The 24998-nt window shown below is 40.2% G+C and overlaps 1 protein-coding gene across 1 annotated transcript in view; it reads right to left on the bottom strand.

The window, feature by feature from the left end:
• The window catches only part of SLC25A22 (solute carrier family 25 member 22), a 35930-nt gene extending 11203 nt beyond the window's left edge, over nt 1-24727 (bottom strand). Inside the window, exons 1-6 of the mRNA XM_018556041.1 lie at nt 24574-24727; nt 22663-22788; nt 16958-17013; nt 11055-11145; nt 4675-4790; nt 2013-2169 (exon numbers count right to left, since the gene is read on the bottom strand). Coding sequence (XP_018411543.1) covers nt 2013-2169; nt 4675-4790; nt 11055-11145; nt 16958-17013; nt 22663-22788; nt 24574-24593 — 566 coding nt within the window. The 5' untranslated portion in view covers nt 24594-24727. The remainder of the gene's footprint in view (nt 1-2012; nt 2170-4674; nt 4791-11054; nt 11146-16957; nt 17014-22662; nt 22789-24573) is intronic.
• Nucleotides 24728-24998: the final 271 nt, after the last annotated feature.

The following is a 24998-nucleotide window of genomic DNA, read 5'->3' as shown; positions in this document are numbered from 1 at the left end:
CCATCATCTGTATAAAAGCAAATGGCAACAGATGTATAAAGTTGTCTCAGTTCCTATGTTAAAGTAAAGTTAAACTCTCAATCTTTTTTTCAATAATGAATTCCGATCAAACAAATATATATTGCCCTGCGAAGGATGAGAGGGGAGCTGTGTTTGTGGAGACACATGCAGCTTACTAGCACATACAAGGGTGGCTCCATAGGACCCTGCAAGGGAAAGGAGCCACCCTAAAACAGAATATCAAAGCCAGTGTTCAGGGGACCAGCTGATTCTGCAGGTAAATTAAACATTTAAACATCAAGGAGCAGCATCACTTGAAAGTCATTATGGGCCAATTTACACCAGATGCTGCATTATTTGCACAGCGTCTAGTGTGCGGTGCCCTGACACAATGAAGGTGTGGCGTTCCTGGCACATTGCATGGTGTTCTTTTTGTTTTGGAAGAACTTTATTGAAATCTCACAAGTGACATTTTGTTCAGTTTTACAGGCACACTGGGGTGCGAGGCACTTGTACTGTGTCACATCCTGCTGTGCTGAAAAAAAGTACTTTTTTCAGCACACACCACCGCATTCCCATCGCAACGTGGTTGTGTGAACTGATCCAGTTTGTGACAAGCCAAATTGGTTTGTCTTACGTTGGGGCTGTGCTGGAAACAGCCAGTACTGCCCCAACGCATCTGATGTGGATCAGCACTTATTCAGCGTTTGAAATAGCTTAAAAACATTTTGACTTTAACATCACTTTAGGTGAAAGAGACTGCCAGACAAAGGTAATAATTGTAACAATAACTGTAAGGTTTCCCTTAGACTGCGCATGAGAAATAACATTGAGTGTATAATTTATAACCAATATGGTCACACCAACCATGTCAGACTCTAATGTGGTTTAAAGTGGTTGACAGGTAGAAGAAAGCAAAGGTGCCAATGCCTCCAGATTTAAATGGAATCATGGAATTAAAGAATGTGGAGCAGATTACCTCTCAATTAAGATTTATGCTGCCTGAATCTGTGTAATTGAGCAAGGCTTAAAAAGTTCCTCAAAGAGTGCTGTTAGACGGTATAGGGCTGCCGAAAGTTATATCCTGTGGCTCACTGTATAGATGTGGGAACAAGAGCTGTGTCAACTTGTGGTCAGCGGGGAACAGACTCTCTGGAGGAAGCTGCACATGCACAGACTTTCATCTGGGTGATTCCATTTTATCTGAAGACATTGTCACCTTTGTTTTCTTCTACCTGTCAGCCCCTTTTCACCCATATTAGAGTCTGACACAGTTATCGTTACTCTCTATTGGTAATAAATAATACATTCACTGTTATATGCAGTTAAAGGAGAACTATGGGGTCGGGGCTTTTCCCCATAGTTCTCCTAAGGGTAACGGGAGGACACAAACTAGCGTCCTCCCATCACCCAAAGCTTAGTATACCGTGAGCTACAGCTCGCGGTATACTGAGACGCCGCAGCCGGGACAGATCCCGACATTACTGTCGAGATCCACCCACACTGGAGGATCGGACAGGGGAGGGGGGGATCGCTGCAGGGAGCCGTGAGTGACAGTCACGGCTTTCTGCGGGGAAAGATCGAGAAGTGAGCGAGCGACGGTATGTGTTCGCTCACCTTCCGATCTATTGAGCCGACCTGTGACAGTTTCATTGTCACAGGTCGGCTAGAACTATGAGGCTGAGGGATTTTCACTCGCCTCATAGTTCTCCTTTGAAGGGAAACCTTTGCTTGATACAATCGTTACCTTTGCCTGGGGCTCCTTTAACTTACTATAGAGACTGAGACAATTGTATACATTTGTTGCAATTTGCTTTTACAAAGATTAAGGGGAACCTTTCTTGGGTGAGCATTCAACCTATTACAAGTTGTTTTTATTGAGTTTTTCTTGGGTGATAAGGGCAGTCAATATCTAGAGGTTGAATAAGCTACCATCTTACAAAAAAAACTTTATTCATGCTCTGAGCACCACTATTTTTTACTGTTTATCTCTGGATTTATGTTCTAGTTACCTTAAAAGAGTAGCTCCCAGACCTTTGTACAATCCAGCTATCCCTTTACTCCTCAGTAGTTCCCGGGAGATTGCAATGGCTGTAGGCCGTGCCAGACTGGCCTCTGCTGCTCCACTGTTTGCTCCTGCTTGTCCGGCCATGATTTTCTTCTGAGCAGCTGCCAAAACACAAGTAATAACAAAATGTTACTGTATTTAGCGGTTAATAACATGGGTGCCAAAAGGGAATCCTTATCAATGGTTTATTAAGCTTGCTGAAGGCCCCCTGAGTGTAGGTTAGAAACGCTAAATGAGCCTTAATGCACACAAAATAGTGAGGTGTGAGCTACTGTACATATCACATATCTGCATCTTACGTCTAAGTGTACCTTACCTTTTCTCTGCATGTAGCACGTGCATGTAGAACGTCCTGATCAAATTCGTCCTGCCATTTTTAAGCAGCTTGCTCAGTTTACCCACCGCTGTCCGAACACGCTGCTAGCAAGGAGATGGAACTTTGTGTGACAGTGCTGATTATTTATTTATTACAGTAAAACATCAATCTGTGTGATCTATCTGTATCTGTAATGAAGCCACTGTTCAGAACGGGACCACGTGCTGTATGCACTTGGTCCCCTGTGGGATTTTAAAAAAGTTTACATATTTTCATGACAGTTCTTTTTAAAAGTGGAATTCTAGGAAAACACAGTTGAAGTAAACATATGTCAACTTGTCTTATCAAAGGATTTGTAACTTTATCCATCCACTTTTGTGATTCATACAACTCACAGTGCAGGCAGGAGTGTGACAAAAATGTCTCTGTTAAGGTGCCCATACACTTCACAACCATCGCAAGACCTTAGTCTTGTGGTGGTTGTAAAGTAATTTAACCTCTTGCCGTCCGCCCGTTAAGAAAAATTAGCATGCTCCTTAGACAAAAGACGTGCGACCGTACAGTAGAAACGGTCGCACGTCTTCATTCACACTGCACGATTCTCGTACGATCGCGGGATTTCCCGCGATTCTCGTACGAGAATCGTGCAGTGTATGGGCACCTTTAGAGTAAAAGAATACAGTGATAAGTCGCCAACTTTGTTGACTATGCTCTGTCCACCTGCCTGCATGCTCCCTTTCAGTACTTGGACATACAACAGCGTCTGACTGGCTCCCAGTGCTGTGCCTCCGTCTGCTGTGTAGGTGATGACAGCAGGCAAAATTATGACTAGTATTTTGTAAAAAATATATTGTAAATTGTATGTAAAAAATAAACCGCGCTTTTTTATATCTCTCTGGAGTTCAGTTGTAAAAATCCTTGCACATTTCAAACATCTACCTAAACATTTATCTACAGCTCATCAGCATCTTAATGTAACTGTAGACAAGAACTGAGATCAAGGAAGGCATCTGCTTAATTTGAATGTTTCATGTTTTTACTGCTAGCGTCCATAAATGTTTATTTCTATACTGCAGGGTACTTATGCAGTCAATGGGGATCACAAACTGCTAGACAAAATAAATTGGGGTTAATTTACTAAACGAGTAAAGTGAATGTGTACTTAACAACATGAAAGCTAACTAGATTTTGTAAATACACTGAAGCTGTGTTCACCTTGAATACCCAACCATGTGCAAAGGAAACAGGATTTGTCCTTGCACATGACTGGGTAATTGAAGAGAATGCAGCTTCACCTTATTCAATAAGCTAAATTTACATCCATTAAGTCTTTAGTAAATGCTAAGTGAACAGATTCTACTCTGGTACTTCTATGTAAGTAAATCAACCCCATTAAATCAAACAGGTATGTGGAAAACACAACTTTCCTTATTCTTCCTCCGAGTCTGCAGTTACAGTGTAGACACAGACATTCTGCATGTAAACACAGCAAAGTTACACTGCCATTGGCTTATACTTAGGGATGCACCGATACTTTTCAGATACCAGTGCCGATACTTGGCATTTTCATGAGAACTACCAGGGTTGCAGCGGTTGCAGCTGGGACCTGCCTCTGGCACTCCACCACTGTCCTGAAATCATTAGTCGATATTGTTTTAGAAAAACTGTCACATGACAATAAACAAAAATTTATCAGTACTTTGTATATGTAAGTACTTGGGCAAGTATCAGTACTTGGAAAAATGGTATCAGTGCATCCCTTCTATATATTTATAAAAACAAAATCATACATTAAAACAGAGATGTACAAATCCCAGGAGCTCCGTGTGCTCCTTACAAATGACAGCTGCCTCCTAACTTTTGAATTTTTCTCTAGTCTAGTCTTGGAGCTCAAAAAGTATCTGTACTTGTACCGAGTATGGTACTTGGTATCGGTGCAGCCCTACTGATAATGGCAGATTCCCTTTACTTTCTTACTAGAGACACACCAGGAAGTGAGAGGAAATCTTCCCAAAGTGGGGGGAAATCCCTTCTTAGTCAATTGTCATTGGAATAGGTGATCCCGTTGGAAGATTTCTCCTCTATTGCTGTTAAGGTGACAACTGTAAAACATTTGGATTTTCCTCAATTTCTGTTCTAGTGACAACGGTCACCAAAGCAAAAAGATGGTGAATCACCCCAGCACGGATGCAGACAGCAATATAAACTGGACAAAGGTTCTAAAACTCTCAGATTCTAAATCTAAACAAAAAGTAAAGGATTTATTCTGTATGAGTGTTATCTGAATTACCCAATCTTCCTGCATCTTGCAGCTGGATTTTCAGCATCTCCATAGGGGTGGTAACAATTACTTGGCATGTGCCAGCACCACATCCAGCCAGCATCTCCTTAAACAGTGTCAGCTTCCTGTATAGAAAACAATTAGAAAACAAACTAAATCATGTATAACAACAATACAAATTTATACATTTTAATGTGCAAAACTCATGCATTTTGCTGCATAAAAATACAAGTAGAAATCTCACTCCTTCCCATAGCACTGTTCACGTCTATGCAATGCAGTTTATCTAAGGTTAGGGGTACATTGGCAATTTGTAACCGCAGAGACTACACAGGTCCCCTGAAGGAAAAATCACTTTAGTGCTACTTCAGGAAATTATTGGACAATTGTTAAGAAAGTGGTCTCATTAATCTTGCAGTATAATCTACATTAAATTCTATGGAGGACAGAATGTTAATTACCAATTCCTTCTGCTACGCAGCTAAATTGCATGTTGGTGGGACATCAATTACCTAATTGTACAGCTGCAAATCTCTTGTGTATCAGCTCCTATTAATGTGACGCAAAGGAAATGATTGATCATGCGCACAGCATCCAATAAATTTTTGCAGCTAAACGATTTGACCATTTGTTCGCAGTCACCTTATTTGTGGCATGTTGAAATAAACGTGCTTCTGATGAGCTGGTTGTCAAGTAGTTAAATCACTGTTACGCACATAAACGCTAGTAGCGCGCACCAAAACAAGCATTTTTTTATGCTGGATTTTTCTGCCAGCTTCCGTAGATGGCAGTATTTTAATATGTGCATGAGCCCTTGGAAGCATAAGGATTAAACACAATGAGGGGAATTTATCAAAACTGGAGCAGACAAAAACTGGAGCAGCTGTGCATGGCAACCAATCAGCTTCTCCCTTCAATTTGTTCAGTTAAGATTTGAAAATAAGACAGAAGCTGATTGGCTGTCATGCACATATGCTCCAGTTTTTGTCTGTTCCAGTTTTGATAAATTCCACCCAGTAACTATAGTGCTTGTTTGGTTATATGTTGTATCTGTTCAAACAAGTAATGCTGTGCTGGCTGTGACAGGCCCTCTTTAAGAAAAAATGGGTCACACTATTAAGTGCAGCTTAATAACACAGAAAGACAGTGGGCATATCAGAGAGGAGAGAAGAGAGAGACAACACATGGTAACAAGATAGTTTCAGTCAGTGTGATTAGAGTGTGTTCCAGTTGCATGGAATTTATGGGCTGAGTCATTGTGATATTATGTACATTTCTCACCAAGGACGCTGAGCCAGAATCTATTCTCAGCCTGTTTAATTAATGGAACTGCACACACTTATTAGCTGCTTTGCAGCAGGTGGCTGCCCAATCTGTGCTATGGATCTGCTTTCTATGTCTAATTGGGCTTGTAAAATAGGGAACTCAATACGACAAAACTGGTTTCTGAATTGCAGTTCCTGATTGATAACTGGCCATTTCAATTATCAAAATGTTGTTTAGCGCCAGCTTGTGCGGAAACGTAAAGCATAACCATCCAGCACAGCCACAATACAGCTCACATACTCTGGGTCAGGGATAAGCAACCTCGGCACGCCAGACATTGTGGAACTACAAGTACCATGAGGCATTGCAGGACTCTGACAGCCATAGGCATGACTCCCTGGGAGGGACGATGGGATTTGTGGTTTCATCACAGCAGGAATGCTGATGTTGCCTACCCCTGATTTAGGCTGATCTCTGCTTAGTCCAGTGCCAGTAGAGATGAGGCTGGGCTTGGTGGGAACTCACCATGTTCGCGTAAGTTCACCCAAGCCCGCTCATAACTCTGCACCCTGACCAAGTCAGTTGTGGAGAGGTGTCTTCCTTGCCCTGCAGCTATGTATCACAAAGGAGTGGAAAATGCCCCAACGGCAACTGCCGACACTGATTGGGAGGGGGTGGCAGTTAGAGGTATGTGTGCTTGCCACTTTTGTGCTGTGCTTCATCTCTCTGTCACTCTGCTCTCTCCTCCCATCACAATGTCTTTTGTTAGCACATGAGCACTACAGCATAACTGATTGGTTCCTTGTGCCGTTTTCCTAATCCCAGGACTTAGTTATATATACCCCCCTACGGATCATATATACCACTCTATGCCATATATATACCCATCACTGCCATTTCCACTATACATATCTTCATCATACCCTCATAACCCCTCTTTACTATATTACACCCTATAATCCATATATACCCCTCTATACATAAATCTATATATACAGTATATCTATATACTGTATATATATATATCTATATATATAGATATATATATATTTATTATATATATATACACCCCAATATCATACATTATGATATAAGGGGGATATATACTATATATAGGATAGAGGGATACATATAAAGTTTAGGGGGTCTATATAATTGGTGTAGAGGTGATTGGGGGACCAATTTGCATTATTGAAAGCAAGGAAGGTACAGTTACAATTTTCATGCAGTGCCTTAATTTGTTAGTTAAAAAATTAACAAGTTTGACTTGCATCCATGAGGTGATATTATGGTAACAGTATCTAAAATACAGGTATGCAATGGGATGTTTGGAAAGGGGTACAATTTCAGTGCTTGCCATAGGCGTTATTTTCCATAGATACGCCTCTGATTATAAGTAAAAATCCCATTCATTCCTATGGGGCTGGTTCACCTCTATGTGCCGAACTTTAGTCCCTGTTCATACCTAAGAGTTTTGTCGCACAAAGCTAAGCGCAACAAACTCTCAAGACAAGAAATCCGATTGGCTTGTCTTCAGCGCGACAAAGTGCTTAATACAAGGAATCCCATTGGCTTGTCTTCAGCACGACAAAGCGTCCAAGACAAGGAATCTCATTGGCTTGTTTTCAGCATGACAATGCGCTCAAGACAAGGAATCCCATTGGCTTGTCTTCAGCACGACAAAGCGCTCAACACAAGGAATCCCATTGGCTTGTCTTCAGCACGACAAAGCGCTCAACTTTAACAAGTTTGACTTGCATCCATGAGGTGATATTATGGTAACAGTATCTAAAATACAGGTATGCAATGGGATGTTTGGAAAGGGGTACAATTTCAGTGCTTGCCATAGGCGTTATTTTCCATAGATACGCCTCTGATTATAAGTAAAAATCCCATTCATTCCTATGGGGCTGGTTCACCTCTATGTGCCGAACTTTAGTCCCTGTTCATACCTAAGAGTTTTGTCGCACAAAGCTAAGCGCAACAAACTCTCAAGACAAGAAATCCGATTGGCTTGTCTTCAGCGCGACAAAGTGCTTAATACAAGGAATCCCATTGGCTTGTCTTCAGCACGACAAAGCGTCCAAGACAAGGAATCTCATTGGCTTGTTTTCAGCATGACAATGCGCTCAAGACAAGGAATCCCATTGGCTTGTCTTCAGCACGACAAAGCGCTCAACACAAGGAATCCCATTGGCTTGTCTTCAGCACGACAAAGCGCTCAAGACAAGGAATCCCATTCATTTCTATGACCCCTGTTCACACCTGAGCATTTTGTTGCAAGCAGAAAATGCCTGTCGCAGGGAAAAGTACATGAGCTACTTTTCGGCAGATTGCAGCGCTTTTTGATCCCATAGACTTCAATGGGAAACGTTGTGTGACAAAATGCGCAAAAATGCTTAAAACACGCTTTTCCATTGAAGATAAACCATACCATATAATATGAATTATTGCTTTTACTTTTGAAGCTGTTTTCACATACTCTTTTAGCACTTTTATTACAGAATAATGTGAATATAACCTCTATCCATTTCTGAAGTAGGACATATTTAACCTTTTAAAATTATTGGTTTAAAAAAAATGATGTAAAAACTAATAAAAACTGCTATGAAGTACTTCATGCACATTTTTCTATTCTCTTATAATAAAACTGCAATACTGCACACAAGCATCAGGTGGCAGCAATAAGTAGAGCCACGTCTGCCGCAATATAATAGCATACACAAGCTTTTATTTTCCAGTACATGTTTCCTTGTTGCCTGGGGTAGGTTAATCTCTAGTTCGCTCATGTGGCTGTCTGCTACAATACAAATGGTTTTTAGGTAGAAAGTAGCAGAAGGTATGTGTTATCTTTAACTGAACAATAGACAAATATCTGCCTGCACAAACATACAGTATCTATATAAGATGTGTCTTCTATCCCCCATTCTATACTAATGATGTGCTTGTTCTCCTCTATCTTGTACCTCTTATACACCCTGTGCCTTCTTTTTACTCATACTTCTCCACTTCCTAATACACCTAACAAAGGACCTTCCTCCCACCATCTAATTCACAGGAAAGCATTTACCATCTCCATAGAAAACCTGATGATGAATGTGTCACTTTGTGTAAATACAATGAACAGGTGTGGGGCTGGAAAAGGGGAATTCTTTCTCTTTCTCTCTCCATCCATCTCTCACAATTAAAGAAAAACGAAACCAAAAAATTTAATATATTGCAGCCTACATGTTCTCATTTAGTGCCCTTGGCTTTCTGTTGCTCAATCAGTGCTATTGGCTTTCTGTTGCTCATTCAGTACCCTTGACTTTCTGTTGCTCATTCAGTACTCTTGGCTTTCTGCTGCTCATTTAGAGCCCTTGGCTTTCTGCTGCTCATTCAGTACCCTTGGCTTTCTGCTGCTCATTCAGTACCCTTGGCTTTCTACTGCTCATTCAGTACCCTTGGCTTTCTGCTGCTCATTCAGTACCCTTGGCTTTCTGCTGCTCATTCAGTACCCCTGGCTTTATGCTGCTCATTCAGTGCTCTTGCACTTGAAACCACTTGCACTTCACATTTCCCTTTTTCTCCAGCACACACTCAGTTCTCTCCCACTTTATTTGGAACATAACATCACATTTACTTTGTAAAAAAACAGAGTTTCACTTCACCTTCTTTTTATAAGAAAAGAAAAAAACAAACCTTCATTCACCTGCATTTTATATTGAATGTGTGCGCTCACTTTACCTTAATTTTAGTTAAGCCTTGAAGGGCCGCATTCATTTAAGGGCCTGAGTACAGTTAGGTACTGCATGTGGTCTCCAAATTCTGTTTATCAGCCCTTTGTACAGCAATGCTTCACAATGTTTGTCACCTTAAAGAGGACCTGCACATTTACTTTAGCATTACTTCATTAAAACAATCACGCTGAGTGACTTCAACAAAAGACCAATCAGAGAAAATGTCACATGATCATTCTCTAGGCATTGGTCATGTGGTCTCTGCTGATGGACAGGATTAGTTCTCAATCAGAACTGAATGTCAGGCCCTATAGGCAGCAACTGTTTGAACAGAGTTTTAGCAATGGCCATGCAACCATCACTGAATTCGTAGAAAAAGGAAGGTTTACCTGATCTGTTTTTACTGTTTGTTACAATCACTCGAGTTGTCTTAATAAAGTAATGTTAAGGTTGCGGTGTAATAGAAAACAATACATCTGCATTCGGATCAATAAACAAAAAAATTATGAGTACTGAGAAAAAAAGCTGTGTATTTTTTTTTTTTTAATGGATGTGTGCATGAGCCCTAAGCATGCGTCAAAAACTGTTTATGCTGTTTAAAATTACTAAATGAGAACTGATTCTTTATTTTCCTTCTACTGAACATATATCCTCTATTGATGAAATATCTTCTTCTGACACCATCTTGTAATAAACTCCCCCTTCTCCTCTTCTCTCTCCTCTCTGCATGTTATGCTGAGTGTCCTCTCTGTTTAAACAGCCTCCCCTTGTTATTCTGTGCTTCCACCTCTTCTCCATCTGTCTCATTCCTATTTCCAGATCTTTCCAGGATCCATCAAGTCACGGTTTGCATCTGGTTTTTTTTTCTGTTTAGATTCTCTCTCTCTCTCATATTCACCTGCAGCAAATGTTTGTTGAATGTCAGATACACTGCTCTTTAAGCCCTCATTCACACTAGAAAAGGCTGGCACATACAGCTCCGTGCAGCGTGCACGGCCGTATCGGGCAGTTCCTGGGAAGGACAGGAGCTGTGTGTGATTAGTATGCAGCTCCCGTCCTTCTCTATGGGAGTATGCGGCCGTTCGCCGCCCTACGCTCACCCGCCCTGCACGTCCATGCGGGTGTCCGTACTCGTACGCTGACAGGATGGATCCCGTCTGCGTCCGAGCCAGGAAACACGCTCCCGTACGGACCTGCACTTGGGGTGAGGGTAGGGCGGCATACAGGCGTGTAGTCTCATAGAGAAGGACGGGGGCCTACGTACTAATCAAACGCAGCACCTGTCCTTTCCGGGAGCTGCACGATACGGCCATGAACGCAGCACAGAGCTGTAAGTGTCGGCCTTTTCTAGTGTGAATGAGGGCTAAATATGCCCCAGGTCTTACAAGTTCCAGCTTTACTTACCCATCTTTGGATAGAGCCTGTCTAAAGAAGTCATTTGCTGCTAACTTGATTGCCTTCTCTGGTGTAACAAGGGTTAAATTTACAGCTGCACCTACAGAGAGAAATGAAGAATTTAATGCTGAGAGAAGCTGTAACTACTACAACACCAAGACTGTGCAAACCTGGCCAGGCAAACCCAGGCCGCACAAACAGCAACATTAGGAGATAAAATACATACATGACATGTTTTAACCACCAAAGGCTCTATATTTCTTTTGTGCAATTTGGGTACCACTGCCAGACAAAACAGCCAGGTCCAGAAGCTCCCTGCAGTTAAAGTAGAACGCCATCTGAAAAAGTTTTTCTTTCACTATCTGATCGAACTGCGAAAGGTAAGTACTTCTGTCATGTTTTTATTGCAGTCTGCATTGGAAGTTTCTCTCACTTCCTGTTGTGTCAACAAGATAGAAATTTAAGAGAATCTTTCCAACAATGACAGCAATGAAAACAATTTTACTAGTAGAGTGGGGACAAAGAGAGGATTAAAAACCTGACAGTTGTGATAATCCCACCCTCAGGCCTCGTTCACACCGGACGTTGCCCTGCACAGCATGAAGGGACAGCTTCTGCATTTCCATAGAGTTACATGAGCTGTCCGCATCGGGAAACGACCCTTCACGCTGTACGGGGCAATGCCCCTTGTGTGAGTGAGGCCAATTGCATAAAATAGACAGAGATAGAGCTCTACTTTATTTTTTATGTCCTAGAAGGCAATTCGGTAAGCCATTAAAAGAAATGGGAGAAGCAAGGGGCTCAGTGCTGTGGTAAAGTATCTGATAAAAAGGGCATAGAGCTGACACTCAGAATTACAGACTGTATCTGGTGAAATAGAATCTACTTGTTCTTTTTTTTGAACATACCAAAAGTATAGGTTTGCTTTAACAAAAAACAGGGAACCATGAAGAATAAAGAATAGGGATATCAGGATCAACAAAAACATCCTGTTGACCTTAACAATGAGATCCTGCAGTGCTGGGGATCTGGGTCACATGACCTAAACCTGATTTTTGCTGACGATTCTGCTGATGTCAATGTAATATGGAGTTATTTCATCCGACCCTAAACTTCAGCACTTTTTATCAAAATTATGTAATACTCTCTCCAACAAATTATGTAATACCCTCTCCAACAAGAAATGTTCTGGTAGTATTCTAAATTAGGATTGCAAGATGTATCCTATGAACATAAACTGATCTTCAGAGAGTAAACTAAATCTATGGCTGAATGGCAAACTTTCCTAGCCACAGGGGTTAATTTACTAAAGTAAACTAATAAAGTAAATGAGTAAAGACTGTTGCCTTTGCAAACTTCACTGAGCTTAGTAAATCAGGTAGAGTTGTATTCACTTCAATCAAGCAATCATGTCCCATCAAAAACATTTTAAACCTTTTTTTTTTTTTAGAAATGTCCATATACCAAATTGGGTATTAAAAGAAGTACTCCATGAAAAAACATAATTAACCTTTGCAGTTGGGCTCCCCTGCACTGCAAGAGTTAAGTGCTTGTTTTTGTCAAAAATAAAAAAGTTATACTCACCAGAAGCTCTGAGCCAGCCAGCTGGGAAGAGAGGCTGGAAGGACCGTTTAAAAACAAGCTGGCTCCACACAGTTCGGGTGGGTATAACTTTTTTTAATAACCTTGACAAGAACAAGTAATTAACCCTTGCATTGCTGGGGTAGCCCCACTGTAGGGGTTAATAAAAACATTTTCTTAAACGAGGTTTAACTTATTTACAAATGTACACTTTACAATGTGAACATACTGTACATTCTGAATAGGGAACATTCATATTGCCAATGAAAAGCCTCTATTACTTTAGTAAAAGAGCCCTATGGTCTAGACTTGGCTTCAGAATTGGATCCAGTCCATAGTGCACCCCAAACATTTCTTTATGTTTAAAAGAACTTTGTTCTGGCATATTTATGGTACAAATGCAAATCTTAAATTTTTATTTTTTAAAAAAAATGTGTTCTGTGCACATTCCAAATAAAAAATGCAGCTTATACTGCAATACTCACCTCCTTTCCAGCACTGTCCCTCCCTCAGACGCAGTGCTCTGCAATACAGTGATAGTCCCCTTCCCAGTTAATAACACCCAGCATCATTTAACCCACCTCCTGTGAGCCTAGAAAATCAAGGAAACCCCCTCTGTGGACGTATTTTCAACCTCATTGGACTCACAGGAGAATGCTGCTGTGAACGGCACTCACATTATAAAGTGAGACCGTTCCCAGCAGCACTCGGGACTACCCATTGCTGAAGAAAGGAGAGGAGAGGGTCTCTTTACATGTCCTGACAGAAGAATTCAGGAAAAGATAGTATGCGCACAACTTTATTTTTGTAAATAAATGTGACAGGGGTACCCACCCAGAAGTTGAGCTTTATTTTGGTACCAATTAAAAAATTGAAAGAATAAAAATGGTCTGTGCTAATATGTTTATTGCCAGCTGCAATTAATGTACAATTTCATTTATTTACTTCAGGGCTAACATTGGTCTTGTTAGTAATGTAATCTATATCTCCCTTTATGTCATCAACAGAATAGTGGGGTTCATTAACTCAAGACCAAACTCTCTCAATCAGGCCTTTTTTGATTGGGAACAGGAGATGATCGGGGCAGCTGCCCACAGATATCGGGTAAGATACTGCTTGGAGAAGATAGAAACCCTTTTCTAATTGTTAAAATGTTCCCAACACAAGGCTGGCACTGGGAACGGCTACAGTATGTGTAATGGATTCCTGAGTTCCTGTTCATGGCCATCCTAAATTTGATCATTTAGACCAAAGTGTAAATCCCTTTTATAACAATATACATATCTTTCGACCATCTAGGGTGGGTAATTATAGTCCAAAAGGTCTTAACCTGATAGCAAGGTTGTCTCTAATTTAGAAAAGCTGATTTTGCAACAAGAGAAATGTGAAAACTAGTTTATTGTTTGAATTAAAAGTGAAATCTGTCTCCAGTGACGACATACAAATGTCAGTACGACATCATCATGTAGCAGAATTTTTAACCAACTGTTATCCACTGGTTTGGAATTTTTGGTGAGAAAGAAGGAAAGCTAATGGTGGCCCAGCTTTTACCTCTTCAACCTTATTACTTACCTATCAATTTGATGGATCGCCTCCCTGGTCAAATGGATTGCCTCACTGGTCTATAGGTTTTAGGCTACCCTAAAACCTATAGAGAAAATAAGAACTGCACTACAAGAATATGTTTGAACGTTTGTGCAGCCATAGCTAGATGCCTACAATGTATTGCTCTAGCCTTTTTAGAACCTTTGAGGACCTTACACAGGAACTTAACAAGCCTTTCAGTGCACTGTAAACGTGCCTGTGCAAAGGTTTCTGTCATTTTCTGTAAGTTTTGATAATCTTCCAGAATAGTCCTTGAATAACCTTATTTGGCATGCGCCCTGATCTTTTGCCAGGTTCCTGGATAAGCCTAGGTGCCACATACACCAATGTTCTTCCTGGTCCCTGGCTACACCTTTGCCTTCAAACTTGATGCTGCTTCTTTTAACCTGTTGCCAATGTGTCAGGGGTTGCTAGTGGGGACTGCCTGAGGTACAGAACCTGGGAGTTGCCATGCAGCCTAATTCTATCTCTCTCCCTGTTTTGTGCAAGGATAAAGACAGGGCAATTCTTACACCCAGTGCTAATGGTCTACGTGTACTGCTGACATGGAGGATTCATCACTATCTTTGACAGAATCTAGCTTACCTGAGCCATTAAGATGTGAGATTACCCAAATGTATTTTCTTTATGCATCTACAGTAGACACCTTAAAAGTGTTTCATCTAGACTTTTTGGTACATGAATTGTTCAAAAGGTATCTACAGTACTTAATCAACTAAAATGGCAACTACATTACTTTTACTTATTACTGCTAAGGTGATTAAACGGAATAATCACTTTTCTACACTTGGAAACTGGCACAAGGCTATTCCAAATAATTATTAATTCAATGTGTAAACAAAAGTTAACTTTGGCCAAACCCAAGGAACATGATGTCAGCACAAATGAAAAGAGTATGTACAGTGCGTAACTCTACAAATGCACGTTATAGAAAATAAAACATTTGAAAAGTGAAGTAGGACAATTTAAAACTATCCAGAAATCATACTTTCATAAACACAAATGTTTCTGAAATCTTTGTTGTTTTTGAAATATAAATATTTGATCATGGCCTCTCATGGTGCAGTTTCCTTGGGAAACTGGGCCAACCCCTCATCAAATAGAGGTAAATGTGAGCCAGACATAACACAGAAGTTATGAAAACTGTAATGAGGGAAACCTTATATTAGTGTTGCATTGTTAACTGACCCTGAGTGGTCAAATGTTTTCAAAATGTTCCTCCTGGATCAATACTCTCAGCTGAACAGCCTTGGGAAACTTGTTTGATTTTTGTATGGAGACAAAGAAGCATTAGCACTGATGAGGAATCCTCCAGTTCAGAAGGTTTTTGTTTGAAAAAATGATGATCCGTGTGTACAGAAAGAGTTCTTGCCATTGCTTTCGCCACAGTAAAATGATCAATTTGCCAATATATTTTCATGTCCTTTTTAGGACAAGCTCCCTTTCCTTCTTGGAAACTCCCTTTTGTACAAACCTCTGCCCTTTTACTATTCCTAAACAGAGGAGTGTCAGGTCTGAACATAATGTCACGTGTAATAGACATTTTTTCAGTTGCTTTAGTCCTGTTAGGCTTTCACACTGTACAGAAAGCCAATTTTTGTTAGATTTTGCATAGGTCTCTAACCCCATGGGGTGATTCGCCATCTCTATCTGTCCTGGTGACCATTGTTACTTGACAGAAAGTGATGGACAATCCAAAATCCTACAGTTGTCATAGAACATAAATAGATTGGAGATCTTCCAGTAGGACACCTGTTCTAGTGACAACTTTCTAAGTGAGAATATCCCCTCACTTTGGGGACATATCCTCTCAGTTCACGTTGTGTCTGTGAAAAAAGAAAGAAAAGAAAAAAACTGATGGGGTTTAACCATCACAAGGCCCATACTACAGACATATACAGGATGTGCATGTTAGAAAAACTGCCCAATTCCTTCAAAAAATAAACTGACAGGCAAGATCAGCTGGCATTTTCACAATGCAAATGTAGTGCACTTTCATCTATGACAGTGCGATTGCTATGTTTCTGTCAAGTGACTCAAACATATCATGAAGGCAGGATTAGTCACAAGTGGGAATGTACATATCATACAGAATAGAGACACAACAGGTATTTTACATGGCCATGACATTCATGTCTATAGTCATTTGGCCCAACATCAAAATGGTCAAATCAATGCCATGCAGGTCAAACCAAGCTGCTTTCAATTCATGCCATATACCAACACCAAATAGTGCAATGGGCCCTTAACAGCAGAGGGCATTCAGCAAGACAACAGAGTCAAGTATCCACTAAATGAGTATTAGATAGCACATATGACATATATAATACAAGTACCTGTTAGGTTAGCTGTTTCCCAACCGCTAATCAGGAGCAAACCTCTCCACAGAATGTCATTCAGTGCAGTAAGCAGGTAAGTTGTCAATATAAACAGATGTGTTTCTCTAGTCTAGTAGTACACAGTAGGGTCAGTATCCAAACACTCTGGCTGCAATTTTTGAAGGGTACCCCAGCACAGGTTTCCAGAGAAACCGTTTGAGTTTTGTCTCTCAGATTAAATATTGAATGTTAAAGACTGCTGGAGGCAACAGCTGCATTTTCAATATGGATTTATTTTCATCTAGTGTTGATATATCAGAAACAAACCTTAATTTTAAACCTTTTCTTATAAACAAGTCCTTATTATATGTGTTGATAATAATGTATATATCTCAGTATATTACTCACCTCTGTACATGCCAAAATATCCTTCTGAACGTATTGTTTTAATAAGGCAGTCTGACCTGCAAATAAAGAAACAATCGTCATTAGCTGAACATTATTCAAACATGGTGTTTTATATATCTTAAGTAGGCAGTCCTGCACACTACATGTCACATTTTGATCAAGAGTCATTTTATCTCAGTTGTGTGGTAGGAGTGCATCAATTCCCATTAAACTCTGCACTGAGTTGGCATCATCAGCTTAAAAAGCAATTCCAGACAACAAGTGAATGAAATGATTGAGCGACTCATTTTATCAAATAAATAACTACTGCTCTTAGGTCAGAAAGTTCACTCAATATACTTTACTTAATCTGAGTGCCGGGTAATCCCGAGCAGAATAAGCACGCACAGTGCAATAAAGGGTCAGTAGGGGGGCCAAGGGAGTGTACTTCCCCATGCCGTTACTGTGTAACAACAACAGTCATATTTAAAATTTCAAGGTAGGTTTAAATCTAAATGATGGTTATAAGAAGCTCTATGGGAATTGACATTTTTTACATTAGGTTTTCTGTATGTGTTGGAACAGCAAAGAGGGAGTTCCAACATCAGCAGCAGGAGTTGCTAAAATAAATCAAAATGGTGGCTGCTTACATGATCCCTAACTGACCCCCAGCATTCAGTGCATGCCCCAGAGGAATCTCTCTCTCTCCCTTTCCACCTCTGTGTATACCAGCTTTAGACATGTTAATAAATTTAATACTGATCTGATTGATTTTGTTTAATAAATATTCACATAAAAGGGATACTCACAATCCTTAGTAAGACCACCTTAGAACTAATCTGCCCATCATGCTATAACATCGGTAGGCAACCCCGGTATTCCAGCTGTGGTGAAACTACAGATCCATCATGCCTCCGGGGAGCCATGTCTGTGGCTGTCAGTCTTGCAATCCCTCATGGGTCTTGTAGTTTCACCACAGCTGGAGTACCGAGGATGCTTACCCCTGCTCTAAATGGTACAAAATTACTTTGGGCATTACTCATCACCACATCCCCATAGCAGAATACTGAAATAAAAAAGACGGACACATTGATATACAGTTACTGTGCCACCTGCAGGATCCAAGTATTGGATGTCAATCAATGTAAGATTTGTGGGGTCTCTCCAAAAGTATTATGCAAATGTGTACAGTAGTTACAAAGCTGCCTAGAAAATGGGCAAAACATGTGAATCTGCTTGATTCATGCCAGTATATGAGCACTCCTAAGTAGAACTTGACCTAAATCTGGAAATGTGGCTCTTACCTTGGCTGTATGTTATGCATATTTTACAAGCAGTACAACACATAGGAGCAGTTGTGATAATGTTCCAGCATAAGCACTAAATAATGTTAATTTAGTGCTGAACTCTGGGCACAAATACTTTCATTCAAATATAATTCTCAGTAGTCACATAGGATGTAGGTACACTTTACATGCACCAAATGTCCTTAAAAATCCAGATATTACCTTTTAAAATTAGCAGCACATCATCACTGTGTTGCACATATCCTGTGCAGAAAGCAGAGCTCTAGGAGGGACCCAGCAGGCCCCCACCCACTACAGGCTGCCTGCACAGAACTGCAAGAAGGGGCAGAGTCAGGACCAGTCACCAGACAAGTCCAGCCCAGAACACTGGAAAAATGGCTCACAGTTTCCACTTGTGAACTAACCTTTGCCTATAACATTTCACTCAACTTCAGTTTGCATATTTTCTTTATGTTTGTGTGGTCCTGGATTATATCATATAAAGTCCAATATATATATATAGATATCTATATATATCTATATATCTATATATAGATATATACACACACACACACACACACACACACACACATACATATATACACAGTATATAATGAAAAAAGAAGGTCAAAACAAATATTTTCTAGTAGAAAAATTTGTGACATTAGTTTTCAGTTCAGGTTTACTTTAATACATGCTGATAAAATGTACTTACATCACACTGACCTCTTTAACATTTATATCTAAAAGAAACACTGCAAAAGGAAAACATCCCGTTTAACATTTACATGTGGCATATTTCCACAGAATATACTCTTAACATGATGTTGTTGCTAGTAAATCATTGGAAGTATTATCTGCTTAATGATCTGGCCTAAAAGCCTTTTTTTGTTATCATCTTTCTGTGCAAACTCAGCATCAAATGTTTTGTGTGGTTTCAGCATCATATGACTTCTTCCAATCCTCAAGGACGTAATGGAGGTCAAAGCCTGGGAGAAGTAAAAAAAAACACTGAGGTTGCCCAGTCTCTTCTTCCATTTCATCTTCCCTAATTACTATTAAGATTGATTGTATTTTAGAACTGAAAACATACACAACAATTTGCAGACATGGTCACTTTTAGGTTATCTGACCTAATGCTACATATGCAGTACAATAGTAATAACTGATACATTATTGTCGTTTTAATAGTAGAGGTGCACTGAAATGAAAATGTCAAAAACGAAATGAAACAGAAATGAAAAAAAATGTCAGGCCAAAACCGAAAATGTTTTTTTTTTTCAACTATTTTATTTTTACTTATTTTTTATAAACATTTGCATTTTTTTTATATTTTATTTATTTATTCATTTTTATTAGATATTTTTATGTTTTACTTTACTTTTAGGGGCTTCAGGGAAATATTAGGAGTCTAAACAGACCCCTGATATTTCCTTTTTAAAATAGAAAAAGAGATTGAGAACACAGAGTCCTCAATTTCTTTTTCTGCAGCTCCTGTTATAAATGAACAGGAATCCTCTATACTGAGTGTTCCTGTTCATTCATAACATGTGGATATAGTATATTTACTATATCCACAATCATAAATGAACAGGAAGTGATGTAGATCACTTACCATGCATTCATAATTCAGGACACAGTAAACATACTATGTCCTCAATTATTTACAATTACTCAGTGATCACTGAGTGTTTGTACCGCTCTCCATCCTGACAGCTGTCACATGAGGCTGGGCAGTGCAGGAGGAGAGCTCAGCCTCCTGTGACAGCAATAGCTGTCTCCGCCAACAGCCCCGCTTTCCTGATCTGGGACAGGAGGCTGATCGGTGTGGGAGGAGAGATGGCTCCGCCCACGGCGCTCGGCCTCCTATGACAGTTTCTCTGCTCCCCGTTGGGACACAGAGCAGCGCCAAGCGGGGAGGTGAGAAATCACAGATGCACTGCTATTTCGGCCAAAAAATGGCACTTTCTGCATTTTGCCAAAAGTGCCATTTTCAACTGATATTTTTCGGTGGCCGATATATTGGTGCATCCTTACTTAATAGATAACTTTCAGAGCATGTACTTGTCTAGACATAGGAAGGTAATGTTCAAGGCAAAAATATTTTATACCTATTGACCTTTTGAAATTACAGCATGAAAAGTCCCTGATCAGCTGCGATACAACGAATCAGCAAAGGTAAAAAGCACCTTACTGAACCCTTAGAACATACAGGTGATGTTTGCTAGTACAATCCTGCTACTTTAATTGCCTATAATTAATCAGTACCCATCAATTCACATATGGTTACAGGTAGCAGTGATTGCTCACACAAATATGGAGCATTGTGTGACCATCAGTGATTAAAGGAGTTGTAAAGTCCCAGCATATACTATCCTGTTATAACATCAGCATTGTAATAGGAATGCATATTATAGTTGTTCTTTGATAATGCAATCAAATATTACTTGAAAAAATTCACTTTTATGTAGTGAGTGCTGCCTTCTGTCTGCCCATCACTTTCCACAACTTCCTGGATTCCCAGTGTGCTTTGCATCTCTTTGCCTGCTGCTTGATGCGATGCATTCTTGATTTCTCAAGACTACATATCCCGCCATGCATTGTTTCCAGCAAGAAATGATGATGTAGGAAGTTCAGACACTGAGTTGTAGTTCAACCGGTAGGATTAGTTAGAGTAGTGACACAAGGAAGTGCATATTCAGGAAGGTGAGTAAACTTTTGTCGGTGCATTGAGGAAGTAATCCCTTCCGAACAGAGGGAGACTTCCTCTGACCGGCAGTGCCGCGAAGGAACATGGAGCCGGCTTCCCAGCCAATCAAGAAGCCGGGAGGCGGGTAATGACTTGCAGGCTGGCTTCCTGATTGGCCAGGAAGCCGGCTTTCCAGCCAATTAGGAAGCTGGGAAGCTGATTCCCGGCCAATCAGCATCGAGCTGGCCAAACAGCATGGAGCCGGCATCCCTGGCAATCAATAAGCCGGGCGGGTAATGACACACCGCCCTGGCCTCCTGATTGCTCGGGAAGCCAGCTCCATTGTAGTGGAAGTACTGGTATCGGTACCCGGTATCGGCAAGCACCTAAAAACCGGTATCGCTGCATCCTTAGTTATTAGGATTGGGATAGAACCTATGGAGAGTCAATATAGAGATACATATTTATTTTTGGTTTTTTACCACAGATACTCTTTGTTTCAGCATTCTACTACATGCTATGCTCCATTCTAGGAAGGGATAGTCTGGTGCACTAAAGCAATGTCCTGATAAAGATGTCCTGTTAAAGATACTATGTCAGGTCTCCAAACATATTAAACTACCAGTTCACTTCAACAGAACTATATATACCTCTCTGGTGGCCCATGTTGCTTATCTTCCCTCCATTCCAGCACTGCAGCCTTCACCAGTCTGTTTGACATTCCGGGAATGTTGGATGTCTGCGTCCCCCTCCACTGGCCATGGTTCCTTCCTCCATGACCTCCTACTTTCCTAAAGGACACAGCAGTAATGAAGAGGTAGGAGAAAAGAAGCGCAGCACACAGTCGGGGACAGCAGGCATTCAATACTCCTAAAAATGTTGAATGTCGAAGATGGAGGCTGCATAGCTGAAACGGAAAGAAGGTAGAAGACAAGAGATGTTTGTTTAGAAACTTGGCAGGGTCTCTTTAAGCACAGAGCTGGAAGACTGCAATGTCCATGTAAATATCAAAGTACATTGTTGACTGGAGTGTAACTTTATTTCAGCAGCGGTACTGTGACAATGTTGCTTGGTATAGGTGTGGGCGCGGCAGACATTCCACCCTGGTATCCATAAAATACTGTATATAAAGCATTTGTCTAAAATTGAAATATCAGTTGTGGTTGTCCGTTACCAGACTTAAAATCAGTTCCTCCTGGAATCCAGTCTGTTTAGATGGTCTTGTAAAAGCCCTATCCAAAAAATATTTTATTAGTCTTTGACTGTCACTGACACATTTGACGATCAAAGACCAGTGTTTAAAGGGAAGCCTAATCTAGTAGGTGCTGATATTTAGAATGTAATTATAAAAACAACAACCACTGTCAGGCTGGGTTCACACCTGGGCGTTCGTAATATGCACGCTTTTGCCCGCACGTCTTTACAGCAATTTTGCGGTCCACGAAATGCGCGTTTGACGCACGTTTACCAAATCTATAAGGCTGGGCCCAATGAATACGTGCTGAAATCCGCCCCAAAGAAGCTCAAGTACTATTTCGAGCGTAGGGCGTTTTTCAGCGTGACAAAACGTGCTGAAATACGCCTAGGAGGGAACCATGCCCATAGCAATTACTAGGATTTGACTTCTTGAGCGTTTTTCAGCGCTTCGATCAGTGCTGAAAAACGCCCAGGCGTGAACCCAGCCTTAGAGTTTTTAATATTATAGGTCTGAAGAATAAATGGCAAGAGCCAGTGGTAACTGTTCTACTTACATGCTGGTGTACATTCGTTGGCCATTTTGCTGGTTCTGTAGACGAGTCTTAGCCAAGTCAATGGGAAAGACACAGGTTACCCCAATCAGTCCAGCTATTCCTCCATTTATCAGCTTGGCAGGCAAACTGCAGAAAGAATAATAACATAATGATGAAGTAAAATGCTATCTATCAGTTACTGTCTGTCTAACTAATGCCCTGTTCATTAATAAAACTGTGTGCCAGAGAAAGAGCCCTGTGATATGTCTTCAGTCATTAGGGTAGACTAAAAGAGAGCGACTCCATCAAATAAAAATATGAGTTATGGAGTAAAGTGCAACTCCAGACAAATATTGAAAACACACTTTAATCCAGCAATGTATTCATTCATTTTTTTAATTGTATATTTAAATACATTTAGTATAAATATCTGAATATGTTTTTATCTGGCGTCTCATAATCCTCTGTACAGCAGCACTCACACATGGAGAGAGAGTGTTACACCTATAGGAGCGGAGAGCACAGGGATGATCAATGTTACCAATGTTCTTGTTACCCACATGTCACACCTTTTGTTGCCTGATGAAGGGACTATATACGGTTCTGAAATGTTGCATCTAAATGTGATACCATGTTTATCTGACCTTAATAAACTACGAGAAGATAAAATGGACCCTGGTGTGCTGGTGGCTTATCTTTCTACTGTATTTAGAACTCTAGGTTTTAAAAAATGGTTTGACTGGATTACAAAACTTTACCCTTTCATTAACTATCAGAAGCAAAATCAAAAGGAATTTCTGGATGGCTGGTGTAGGTTGGTCTGCCTCATTACATAAAGGACTTGCTCTAACTGCTTAGAAAGTGTTATCTAGAGTTCAGCTTTATTTTGCTAGTCATTTCTATCTAAATGTGCTAGTTCATCTTACACTACCCTCTCCGAAGGTTGACAATGCTTCTGTCATAGGGTGGCTCCTCCACAGAGTGCAGCCACCCTCTGACAGGTAGTGTGTTACTGGCCAGATCACCAGGTGAAGATAAAGGAGAAAAAGTCTAAATAAAGAAAGCTAATGCAGTCACCAAATTTAAGGTTCGGTAATCTGTAATATATTACATTTTTGGTTTTGGGTTTAGGTCGCTTTAAATCAGATTGGTTGTTGTGAACAGTGCATCTGTTTTCTCCTTTCCTCCACTGTTAATGGATCTGTTCCACGCTTTTCATCTATGGTGCTTGAATAGGGAAAAGATTGTAGATATACTGCATGGGTCATAGAGCTGTACTATGAACTTTGAAATCTCTTTGCTAAGAAAAATAAAAGGCACTTTACCTAAGATCTAGGATAAGAAAGAAAAACTGTTCCAACTTAGACTGCACACAGATACAGAATTACTGATCAGGTCCTGAAACAGATGTTATATATTATTGCCTATTATATTGCAATATACAGTAAACTCCCCGTTATCCGGCATCCACAGCGATTGGTATATTTCAGATAAATGTTCTTTCTGGTTGCTTGAGAGTTACTATAAAAAATAGGTCTAACTAATGCCATACCCCATACCATATAATTACATAAACTCTGTATTGACTTCATATTAATATTGAAATGCAGAAATCAAAAGCAAATTAAGACACACTGAAAACAAATTAAGACAAATAGGCACACAATCTTTTCACGGGTAATACATGCCACAGAACAATGAGTAACTGGATTTTGTTTCTGGTTAGATGAGAGTTCTGATTAGTTGAATTCTGGATAACCGAGCGTTTACTGTAATACGTTTGGAATGGTATCTCCTGACTCTTTCCCAGCTATACAAATAAACGTTTATGATCAGAGAAAGCGAACCCCTACAATGACCCAAGCCTCTCATTCTATGCTATAATATACATCACAAAAAGCATTTCAGAACACTTGCTGGTATGTTACTCACCTAATTTGTTTATCAGCCATTTAATTGTAAACTAATTCAGATAAAAATCAAGGTCTTTCCTCCTGTAGCAGCGATTGCTCAGGTCTCCGGAGTCTGCCAAGTTCCTATGAAAGACAAAGCAAAGACAAGCTATTCATTGATAGCAAGCAAAGCGCCTAATCCCACAATCACCAGCATGTGTCACCTGAAGACTTTGCTCAAGAGCTGTGCGCGGTACACCCCTCCTTTCTCACCATACATAGAACTTTCAGCTGTATTTAACACATTCCCTTCGAATGGGATCCTCCACCCAATGTTATATCATTTATATTAGTAAGACAGAAAAAATAAGAGGGTAATCGCATACAGTTTCTTGTTGCCAAACAATAGATCTTGGGCAATAACCAGTAAAAGAAGACTTGTCTTCAAAATAATGTAAGTTTCTC

Source organism: Nanorana parkeri, unplaced genomic scaffold (genome assembly GCF_000935625.1).
Source record: "Nanorana parkeri isolate BGI_ZX_2015 unplaced genomic scaffold, ASM93562v1 scaffold222, whole genome shotgun sequence".
NCBI classification, from domain to species: domain Eukaryota; kingdom Metazoa; phylum Chordata; class Amphibia; order Anura; family Dicroglossidae; genus Nanorana; species Nanorana parkeri.
This window is presented reverse-complemented; position numbering and strand designations above follow the sequence as displayed.